The 12,428-nt window shown below is 36.7% G+C and overlaps 1 protein-coding gene across 1 annotated transcript in view; it reads left to right on the forward strand.

Moving 5' to 3' along the window:
- cog5.L (component of oligomeric golgi complex 5 L homeolog) overlaps window positions 1-12,428 on the forward strand; it is a 129,546-nt gene that overhangs the window by 104,396 nt on the left and 12,722 nt on the right. Inside the window, exons 15-17 of the mRNA XM_018252643.2 lie at window positions 2,715-2,825; window positions 8,471-8,533; window positions 10,095-10,198. Of these exons, the coding sequence (XP_018108132.1) occupies window positions 2,715-2,825; window positions 8,471-8,533; window positions 10,095-10,198 (278 nt within the window). The remainder of the gene's footprint in view (window positions 1-2,714; window positions 2,826-8,470; window positions 8,534-10,094; window positions 10,199-12,428) is intronic.

Genomic DNA, 12,428 nt, shown 5'->3' on the forward strand with positions numbered 1-12,428 from the left:
TATTGTTTCAGAAGTCAGAACCAAAGGTGCTGAGAGAACAGGAAAGTGTTAATTAATATAATATTTACTTAATATGCATTAAAATTCGAATTATGCACAAAAGAAAAACATGAATTGTAGGATTTTTATTCAGTATCACAAGAAGGCCCTAAGTACATTTGCAAGGAACTGTATTTAGGAATTTTATAAATTAAAGCAGCATGTAGTTAATGTATATCACATTTGTCTCTGAGACAATGTTTCCGTGTGTAGACTAAAGGGTATCTTTTATTGCCAGATGCTAGGAATTAAACGTTCTCTAGTTCAAAAAGTCTCATATACATTATACCATGGCTTAAAAAGTTTCAAATCTGATGCAGGCTTCTCACAAAGGATTAAGTTGATCTGGCGTTGCTAAAGAGGATTACACAAGTAGCAGAGAGTAAAGCTGCCTATTTGGCTACACAGGAAAGCATCAGTCTCTGGAGACACTAATAGAAATGAGTCTGTACCTTTGCATGCAACAACACCATAGAGACACCTGCCTTTTGTATCACAGTGTTTTATCAAACCACTACCTTATACAGTGACATAGTTAACAATGTTCTTTTATGTGATAGTTTTGGATTCTTAAAAGGAATAGTATTGATTTAGTTTAAGGTTTTGTTTTAATAAAGTAGGGAAATAGGACTTTAAACATAGCAAAGAAAGGAACAAATTAACTGTGACTTCACTGCTATTGAATTGTTGTCTTTACAATTAACTCCTTAATGGGTTCCTTAGAAAAAAATAAAAATAAAAGGATAGTGTTTAGAAAATAAAAATGGTTAAACATAAGTACATGATTGGATGCTTGAAATCTCTAAAATCAACAGAAAAATCGGAGGAATTCATGAGTCTCATATAGCAACTATGCTGCGTACATGATGGGGGACACTCACTTGACACAGAAATGAAAGTTATTGGAAGTGCCGAACAGTATTCCTCTGCAGTCTGTCAGCAAAAGTGGAGCTGTTTGCTGGGAACACTGCAGGTTGCATTTTCCGTAGTGATATAGGTACACAAAGTGAACTTCAGCAGCAATATACACACTTGCACATTTCCGTGTCCAGGTTCTGGGTGCAGGTGCAGTGAAAGCCTGGTGCCAGTGTGGGGGCTGATTACAGGTTAGCCTAGGCTAATGCCATACAAGGGTTTATCAGCCCCTATGCTAGCATCTGCTTCCTTCTTTACATGTACCTGGAACCATTGTGTCAGCCTAGGAGCAGGCACAAGCAGCGAATTTCAGCTCGGAAACGCAAACTGTGTTTTGTGGATTTCAGTACAGAATTATGCTTGATGAACTCTATTAACTGATGCATTTGGTAAATAAATGTCTCCCTATGACATTATCTTAATAATAGTGGCTTGGAAGACTATAGGCAATAATGAACACAAGATCCACAGATAGTTTAGTATAGGCCTGTGTATGTATATTTTTATATTTGTGAATGTATTTAATTTACTATATTCATGTAATAATGGTTGCATTCAGTTTTACCAAGGTAACTTTTTGTCCTGATCAATTTGTTGCATCCTGGAACTGAGTGTGTCTGAATCATTACCTCATAACTTGCATCAGTTATGAAAGGTTCAGAGAAATTGTTTTCAGCTCCACCACTAATACTCCATAGAACAGAATGGTTTAATTCAAAACAACACTTTCCTGACACTAAGGACAATTTTACTTGACAGGAAAGAATATCAGTGAAAAAAATTACTCTATGCATACTGGCGAATCTGTATTTCATCCTTCTTGGTTTCTATTTCATTGTTAATTGTATGAAGCAACTGCAGTAACACACATGCTATCCATTTACCTGCACTAGATGATGCAAAATGTCATGGGAACTGCATGTATAAAAATAAATGGGCATGTGATTATTCTGGGTAGGACCCAACTTGCTCAAATACCATTACTACAGCCTCAGTTAGACACTTATGGATTTATGTAATAAAAGACACTGTTTGCCCAGGAGCCGTAAACCATAGCAACTAGCAGGTAGCTTTTATTGGTCACCTCTTCAAAAGCAAAAATCTTATTGGTTGCTAGTGGATATTGCTGCTGGGCAAACATAGTGTCTTTTATTACATATGGGGTTAGGCACTTGCCATGCATATCATGGGGCTCATTTATAAACGTATAAACTCGCAGTGCAGATTGTTTCGCACAATAATTATATTAGCCCTGCACATGGTTATATTTATAAAGCTGAATAAGTGTGTGCAAACAGAATTGTGAATTTGTTTTCGCACTGGTAATGTCTTTAAGAGCTTTTTAAATATGGCAATAATCGCAAATTGTGAATATTAATGTGCACACTCTGCGTTTGAATTACGCCACTACTTAGTGGAGGAGAAAATATTTGCAAATTGCAAATTTAAGTTACTATCAACGATATTTTCTCGCACAGTAGGCACACTCACACAATAATGCAATATTATAGCGTTCAGGAAAAACCATGGTCAATACAACCATTTGTGAATAAATATGCGCTGCGCAAACTTATAAATGACTCCCAATTACTCTGATCCAATATATTGGACGGACATTGCAGCTTTTTAAGGCCTTAAATGCAAAGGTTAATTATTATGTGGTGCTATATTTTTATTATTAAACTCTCATTTGTGTATTTTAGGGATGTGTGCATACTTAGCATAATATTATTAATGTTTGTTTTAAATTGCATAATTAGTTATCCACACAAGGAGATGCAAGCCAGGTGATTGGACCTCTTACTGAAGGGCAACGAAGAAATGTGGCAGTAGTGAATTCACTCTATAGGCTGCACCAGTCCATCCGAAAGGTAAGCATCACAATCTGCATAGCTGTGCTTAGAAAAAAGTTACTTATTCATAGAAAGACCAATTTTAACATTTAGGTGTATGTCACATTTGCTGAGGCATATACCCATTTTTCAACATGAGCTCAATGAATAGGACTTGTGCTATGGTATGGTCTTTCATTGGTAGATAATTCTCAGTGCACAGATAACCCCCCTGAATAATAGTCTCCTGCTAAGAAAACAGTCACAGCAAAGTATGAAGGGAGAGGGATGTATGTGTTATCTGCCTTGCAAGGACCAAACATGGAGTAGTTTCAGTGCACTACTCAAGAAATAACAAAGCACATAGATTATTCATGAATAAAACAATAGGCAAAATGTATGTTCAGCACAAGCACTATTCATTAAACTCATGTTCAAAAAGTGGGCATGCTGCTCCTTAACAATGTATGGGGCCAGAGGGGTGCAGAACTGCTCCAGATAACAGGATTTCCTTTTTGACCTAAACTGATCCAAGTGTATTGGGTTGATGCGGGTATAATTGGGCTAAATTGCATTCGGATACAAGGCAATACCACTTAGACGGACCCTCTGTATGAAGTTTTTCTTGTCAAGTAGTATTTATTATTGTTATCCATTAATATTTTATATAAACGTGATGTGCAAATCCATATGATTTTTTTTAGGAAATAAATATGAGCAGGCAGTGTTTCCATGCCTGTTTTTTGTTTTCTACACTTTGCAAAATATGTGCATATGTAAAAAAGAATATAAAAAGTATCAACAGCACTGCTCCTGCCCATGATGTACTGATTTTCCTATTCTAGTTATTTTTTTTAAAAGATTTTGTTTTTCAATTTTTAAAACATAAAAACAAACAGTTACAGCAACAAAAAGAAGAAAAATAAAGAGGAGGAAAGAGAGAAGAAAGAAGATAGAGCAAGACTAGGGTTCCAATTATTTTGTATATACAAAAATGGGGGGTTGTGCCTAGATAGTACTTGAGTTTAATCAAATATTTTGCAGGTTAAGCCAGGTCCCCCATATAGCTTAAAACGTCTCTGGACAGCCTCTTGTCAGTTTCCGCTATAGCTGCAGAAAAGAGGGGTCAGGGGATTTCCAACACATTAGGATTGCCTTTTTTGCATAATAAAGCAATTGTAAGTAGCACAGTCTAGCATAAGACCGGAGCTGTAGGTCCCCTGTTAGACCCAAAAGACAGAGCTCTGGGGAGCGGATATTTGGGAGAGCAAGTTTATCATTTATGTACTGGAGAACATTGCTCCAGAATCTCTGTATTATTGCACATGTCCAAAGTACATGAAATAAAGAGCCTACTTCCATTCTACATTTGAGACATTGATCAGACACATTTTTATAGATTTTTGCTAAGCGGTAGGGGGTTAAATATTCCCTGTTTAAAAACTTTATTTGCACATATTTATCTTTTTATAGAAATAAATAGCTCTGGGACCAACTTAAGAGCATCTTTCCACATCTCCTCAACTAGCTCAGGGATATCCCTTTGCCATTTCACCCTAGTTTTTTCTATGGGTGCCGGGCCCAATGTGGCCAGTATAGTCTATAGCCAGGATAGGGGTTTAGTCAGGGCTTGTCTATGCAAATATACCTCTAGTGTTGTTTCCCATTGGTTTATGGGCCTTGCAGGGAATTGTACAGAGAAGGCATGTCGTATCTGCAAATATCGTAGCCTCTCTGGAGGAGGGTGAAGCTCTTGTAATGCTTCATAGCTTTTACATTCTCCACCAGAAGTAATATCCCCTAGGGTTTTAATTCCCATGTGGGCCCATCTAGAAATATCTGATATGAAATGGAAGTGTGGGAGATGTTTTACCAAATATAAGCAACTGGACTGCACTCTGGTTAAAAAGGATTTTTTGCAGCAGACTGTGGATAAGATTCACCTAACGTGTTTCAGGACTATAGCCTATGATCAAGGGAGTCATTTACTCTGGGAACCAGCCACCAATGGGTGTATACTATTTGGGCAGCAAAATAGAACAATCTGAGATTAGGTAAAGCCAAACCTCCGCCAGAGGCTGGCGTCTGATTCCAGTTATTTTTAGAGTAAAAATAAAATAGTGTTTTTGAAAGTGTTATGCATATTTAATTCTTCCTTGAGGCAGCAGCTAGTTGATTAAGTTCTATTGATATTTGTAATGAACTCAACAATGCAAAACCCAGCAGCTTAATATTTTATGTGGCTTATTTTTTAATCTTGACATTAATGTGATGTTTATTTAAAATTTTAAAATAAACAAACCAGTAGTAAATGAAATCTCTTATGTTGTCTGAATTAGATATATGCAGACACCTTGGCTGGGTAGGGTTTCCTTTTCAAATTTGTTAGACAGTGACATTTGAATGTCTGGTGTATTTCAAAACAGAAATGAACTTGCTGAAATTTATAATAGTCAGTATTACCTATTAACAAATAATGTGAGCATTCATCAGTCATCTCAAAGTGATGAAATAATCAGAGTTGGTAAGGCACAGAGACTGAAGGCTCATCAATCCCTGGAGATCATAATCGAGTGAATTGTAAATTGCAGGCAAAGATTACATTTTAATATGCATTTTTTTTTATAGTTACTTACTTTGTCACCTGTGGTACCATTTATATTCTACGTATGTGTGATATTATTTCTCTGCGTGAATAAAGATTGTAAAAAAATATCAATGGAGAGAAGGTTTCTTAAACCGCAAAGCAGTTTGAGCATTGATGTTCTTACTGCACTGAGTAAAGTAAAGTAAAGCATAGCTGTGTTTGACATTTGATGCATCCATTTACTTTACTAATTCATGCAAGTGTCATTATATTTGCTTAAAGAGGCTCATTATCTGTACTATAGTCGATGTGACTCCAAGCTTCAGCTTTCCACAGAAGGAGCCCAAAGGGGTAAAATAAATTAAACTTTACTGTTTCCGTTAAAAGTATTTGCCGTGTGCATTTCATACCTCACAGGGACTTAGTCTTAGGTAACCTATGAATAGCGCACATGCGCAGTACAGTAAAAATGTGGATTTTTACTCTACTGGCTGTCCTGGTTCACTTTGGCATCAGCAGAGATGGTGGCACAGTATTCAAGGGATGGTACCTCTGGCTGGGGCATATAAAACCAAACAGAAACACCTGCCCGGGGTCTAAAGTTAGCAATTATATTCATTGGGGTTGTGCCTATCACATTGGCACTCTTCACTGATTTTGAGTTGACTTGCCCTTTTAATATGCTAGTCTGCGAGAATAAAAAAGTGTGGCTGTGGGAAAAAGTCAGGTATGTTTTTTTCACCCTCTTTTTTTCTGCAGTCGGGTATTCCATGTAGTAAAGGCTGTGATCCCTAGGTTGTCTAAGGATAAAAAAAATATATCACATGAACATGATATCCAATTCCACATGCTAATAAGTTTTACCGTGTGAAGAAATGCACATTTTAGCCAATTGGTGGACAGCGCTGCAGAAAATATCGTGCTTTTCTAAATGCATATTGATCATTTCCTCAGCATTCATTCACAAGCATATAGAGGTTGTTAGTCTCTGTTTATTAATTGTGTTTGATAGGTCATATTGGTTGTTACCTCCACACATGAACCAGTCACTGTTAAACTGTAAATGTAAAGTGTTTTAGGATATTGAATGGAAGATATTAAATTAACTGAAATGAATCTCTATATTGCAGTGTACTGCAGGCATCTGACAGTGCAGGATATACCAAGAGGGCCTCTAAATCTGAATATAAGTTATAATCTCTGCACTGCAGGATGGAAAGGCCTTGACCTCCAGCTGTATTGAATGGAAATTGAATTACACAGCTTTTAGTAGTTGTTTCTTGAGGCTCTGCTGGGGAAAATCTAATTATGCTGCTCATGTCATTAAAAGCAACTCGCTAAACTCTAGCCATACCAGTTTTACAATCAACAAAGTTTTTAGCCAAGCTTTATCATCAGCATAAATATAATCAAAAGTGAAACATCTGCGACCCTCGTATATAGACATAACAGCCCAGTGTTTATTACAGTTATTGGTAAACATCGTTTTGTTTTAATAATTCAGTTTGGTTTAATAATTGAGTTTGCTTTGATTCTGCCTAGTAAGTCCTGCTTGAATACTAATAATGCAATGCTTTTGCCATCTGTCCTCTCAGAATAAAAAATATAAGTGTTACGATATTTATCTATTTATATACAGTATATGAGATCAGTATACAGCAGATTTAATTTATTGTAAAATACAATCCAAAATGACTGCAGTATATATTATTATTTTCATTTTAAATGCAAATATACAGTATTCAGTAAACATAGTAAATCAGTTTTGCAGTGTATCATTTTACATTCCAGTTTTTGCTGCTGCTGTCAGTTACTGACTTTGACCATATACTGCATTTTTTATGTGATATTGTGTTACATTTAAAAGGTGATTCTTTGAAGAACTTTAGATTTAGACCATTTTTGCAATGTTCCATTATAAGGTAGTTATACCAGGGGGAATAGCTGAAATGCATCTTAAAGGATATAGAAGCATGCATGCATATCTAATTACTGTTTATAAATACTTTTTACATTGTGGTAAAATTCACTACAGCTCTTGGTGTAATTATACCTAAATCCTGGTCCTAAAACCTTGCATCCTCAAGAGGATTTAATGAGTACAATTTTCTAAACACAAAGGAGCTAAAAGGCTGTAGGCATACCCAAGATGACTGAAGTTGACTATGGTTTCTGAGCTTGATAACAATACTGGACATTAAATACTAGAAAAAGAGGACAATTAATCTAGAAATATTACAGAATTCATATCAATATACAAATAAGTATTTTATCACTCAGGTTTACACTCCTGCTGTCACTAAGAAGGACCAAATGTGGTGAGATAAAATGAAGATGGTGTGGCTGTGCCCAAAGTTACCCTAGGTTTATCCCCAGTCAATATAGTTCTTAAATATCTACTAACTGATTATGATTACCATAATGACAAAACTAATAAACAATTAGTATGAGAGACTTAGGATAACCAAGAATAATTTTTTTTTCCTCTACCAGTCTACTGTGTAAAACACCCTCAACACTGTTTCAAATGTCCATTAGTAAATTTTTTCAAGTATAAATAGACCTAAATAAATGTATATTTCTATAACCCACATAGTTTGAAAATGGTAAATTACACTGTTGTGAAATGTAAAGCAATTACTGACCACATGGTGCCATATGAAATAGTTTGTTTAACACATTATGTTGACATTTCATATGATCGAACCTTTTTAAAAATCTCCCACATCCTTTGAAAACAGAAAGCTGAATTTCCAAGAAGGTCAAATAAAGGGGATCTCCATGTAATGAGAGATAATTCAATTGTAAGCAACTTTATAATATCAAAGGGTAGGAGCACTTATCCATAGGTATATCAATATTGTATGAACATTTTTCCTTGAAAAAGGAGAATTTGTGACTCTAGTAAATGGTGGTATATTCTTATTGTTTGAATTTCATACAATATATTTAAGCTACGTCAAAGTCATCCCCGGTATGACCAGTCCTAAACTCAACTTGCATCTGATTCATTGAGTTGAATTTGTATATATGTCTATATATATTTATTTATATTGATTAAGAAAAAATGTCTGACTTTTTTTTCTTCTACTATAAGGTTATATCCGGTCAGAGTTCACTCGCAACGTCTGCTGAACAGATCATTTCTTCTGCCCTAAAGGTAAGTAGTTGAATGGGGTTTTCCTAGATCAGAACTGTTTGTGTCACATTATCCTATGTCAGTGCTGTCCAACTTCTGTGGTATCGAGGGCTGGAGCCAGATAATAGTGCCAGTGTTGACCTCTCCCTGTTTTTAAACCACACCCAATTTAAACCACACCAATGTTACCACAAGTCCATGTCCACATTAATGGTGGTAGCACACCAAAAAACCAAATGGTTGGTGCTCACTGCAGGGATACCACTCATTTGTGAATTAAGTTAAGTCATATTAAGACATACCCTTAAATCTATATGCCTCATCCTCCCCTGTGGATAGCACAGCACCCCAGGGCACATGATTAAACACCCAACAATAATTGTCATATGCTATCAAACCCCTTCCAGTCTTGTGTTCCACAGGCATAGCAAGGCACACCCAGGGAGCATAGGACACAGAGTATGGCACACACAGGCAGAGTCAGGCAGGCAAAGTATGGCACACACAAGGAGCATAGGGCAGGCAGAGTATGGCACACATAGGCAAAGTATGGCACACCCAGGGAGCATAGTGAAGGCAGAATAGAGCAGGAGACGGGGAAACCTATCAGGACCATTTTAAGATGTGCTACATACAGTGACACAGTGCTGCTGCCCCTTTGTATGAGGTGTGTACAAATGAATGTGGGCAGTCTCAGTCTGGGTCTGAGGTGTGAACAGTACAGTGATTTAGGGTGTGAACAATAGAAGTGTCACAGGTGTGAACAATGCAGGAGTTTAATGTCTGAATTTGAGGTGTAACAATGCAGGGGCAGTTCATCTCTGTAGTGACACAGCAGGCAGAATTTCATGTGGGGGGACACACAAGGGGGGGTCGCTGGCAGCCAGTTGGACAGTACGAAAAATCTTCAGTTTGCTTTTGGGTCCTAAACAGATGTAGTTTTTTTAAATATGCTGTTACACGTCAGGGCAAGTCTAATATTCTATGATTTAAACAACTATAAATGTTACTTTGAAGAGTTATTCTGACAAACATCTGCTACATATTTGGGTATACTGTCTGTATACAGAGCCATGAATGGCTGATTAGGACCACTTTTAAACATGTTAAATGTGCAAAGTATTTCCTACAGCCCTAAGGGAACCTGCATTGCAGCCTCTGCTGTTGCAGTGGAGCCTCAAGGCTTTGGAAGCAAAAACATAATTGTGTAGAATAATTACAATATATTCACATGTAGCTATATAAAGAATGTATATCTCCTGTCCCTTTAACATAAAATCTTTTGCAGATATCCAGTCTGCCTCTTTTTTCTCATTGGCAAATCTAGTAGTGGTTTTGCCACAATTTCTGAGAATTGCAACAAAACCTCTATCATGATTTTTTATTTGTGATCACTCTTTTCCTTGCCATCAAGTAACCTAAATCCTGTCAAGATAGTTTTTGATAAACTAGATTAGGTTTTGAAAATTGCTATTTAAAAATTAATACTTTTGCCTTCAGGAGTGCATGAACGCATGTCTTATTTAGTGCAGCAGTAAAATGGGTGTTGAAATGTAACTCACATCAGGCTGTTACCTTTCAGATAATTTTTAACCTTATGGGAAATGCTGTCCAGCCATTACTGAATTCTGTTGCAGACTCTGTAGAAGCAATCATTATAACTATGCACCAAGAAGACTTTGCTGGGTAAGTTCATTTTCATACGCATTGCTTTACAGCCCAGACTGTGGAGCAGGAGCCAGGGCAGGCCACCTCTTCTTCCTGATATTTATTAATTTACTACATTGGGGATCCTGAAGCACAGCTTTTATTAGGGGAAGTTAAATTCCAAGTCTAGGGGTGAAAATTGTGCTTTGAGTGTGGCATTTTGTGCAATTATAGGGAATTGCTATAGCAAGCATTAGCAAGCAACTTGGTGCCTCTCCAAGCAATAAAACACATGAATAAATTGTTTCTGTAACTTCTCCCCATGTCATTGCATTTAAAAGACTAGACAAAACTATTGTGAATTTTTAAAACAATACATGTTTTTTGTGAGGTTTCTTCAAGCATGTCCTGGAGGTACTAGGCTCAAAGTTAGTGATTGGTGAAGCCAAGAATCCACATACACATCACCACTGGACCACTATTTCATTGAGTCTATGGTTGATATATTGAAGCTTCCACTTACAGTAATAAATGGAAAACATGCAAATAACCGTGTTTTTAATTTTATTGCAAAATAAACCTTTCAAATAAATATTTTCCCTTAACCTTGTTAGAGCATCCAAACTAGAACATTTTCAGAAAAAGACCACAGTACTGGTGCTATAAATTCTACATTTCTAGTTGCCTATTCAATGTTTGCTGCATATTTGTTTACATTGCAACACACGTCATAGATCAAAGATCTGAATGTAGCAATCAAAGGGTTAAGCCTGCCTACTGGCCCTTAAAATGTTCCCCACGTTAAATATGACCGTGAGTCAGTCGGCCTATACTCATTAAAATAAAACCGTATACAGAAATCAGCAGACTAGGCAGACTCACTCTTCCATCTAGTGGTTTTCAAAGCAAAGAGGGAACTTGAAAAGGAGCCAGAAGTCATGTAAATAATTTGACTTGATATATACCTTAAAGCCCTTTCAAAAATAATTTAGAAATTGAAGCTGCATGACACACCAAAGCTCTCAGTCCATACTTCCAAAAATGGGTTTTCGGGGGGTAAACTGTGTAAATGACAGTATTGTTGCTCCAGATATGAGACTTGTATTTTAGGGAGACTAAAATAAAGCCATTATTCAAGTAAGTCTCCCAGACAAACACTTTTTTTTTTCTAAATAATTTTAAGCTACTATGCAGTATACATAATTATTAATGGGTTTCAAGTGATTTTTTTTTTTAAAGGTTTTTATTTTGCAACAGACAATGTAGGCATTGTTGATGAAGGATGCAATTGGTCACGCAGGACCACAACATATTCGATTAAATCAATCAGTTATACATTTCGAGCATAGAGTATGTTACATATTAGGTTAATGTGCGTATTACGTGTTACTTCTGTTCTCACAGAATTTAAACGTGCTTATGTAGGATTGAATTTACTGAGAAAGAAATAGGTATATTACATATATTATCTCATACATTTGCATTTATTGAAACTCTGGGTCTACTTCAGGACAGACCTCTAACCAGGGTTCCCAGATTTTTTCAAATTTTTTTGGGCATTGTCTGGCTATGTATGTTAATTTTATCATCGGGAGCCTGTTATTGACCAGTTTTACCCACTGCTTTACTGTGGGGGTTGACGGCTCACCCATGTCATGGCAATCTGCTTCTTGGCATAGAAGAGAAGGGTTTTTATTTAGAAGTGCCAATTCATCCACCAGTCCCAGTAGGCACACCTCTGGTGTTAGTGCTCCAGGGAGAAGAATTTCATTAGTCAGGTAGGCTATTACCTTGGCCCAGAATGTTTGTATCAGGGGGCATGACCAGAGCAGATGAAAAAAAACAGTGTCCGGATGCTGGTATTTGGGACAGTTTCCATTGGGGCTTTTGCCCATGGCTTTAAGCCTGATTGGAGTAATATATGTACAGTGTATGATGCGGAATTCTACCATCCTATCTTTTGTAGAAATTAGAAAGCTGTACAGTTCCCCTATTGCATCTTCCCACATATCATCATCTAGAGCAGGAATAAGGTCATACCACTTGGTTTTTGCTTTATTAAATGGACTATTAATGGTGGATATCCGTGTCTTGTACAGCCCGGAGACCAGCTTTTGTGGATTTGAGTCCCATCGCCTATCTTCATGTGGTTGGGTTTTAGTAGAGATTTTCAGGTTACCAAATTGGGCTGCAAAAGCATGTTCAAATTATTTTTAAATGTAAAATGTATTAAAAGCAGTATCTGATGTTTATTTCTCTACTTCTGGCT

This window comes from Xenopus laevis, chromosome 3L, assembly GCF_017654675.1.
Source record: "Xenopus laevis strain J_2021 chromosome 3L, Xenopus_laevis_v10.1, whole genome shotgun sequence".
Taxonomy (NCBI): Eukaryota; Metazoa; Chordata; class Amphibia; order Anura; family Pipidae; genus Xenopus; species Xenopus laevis.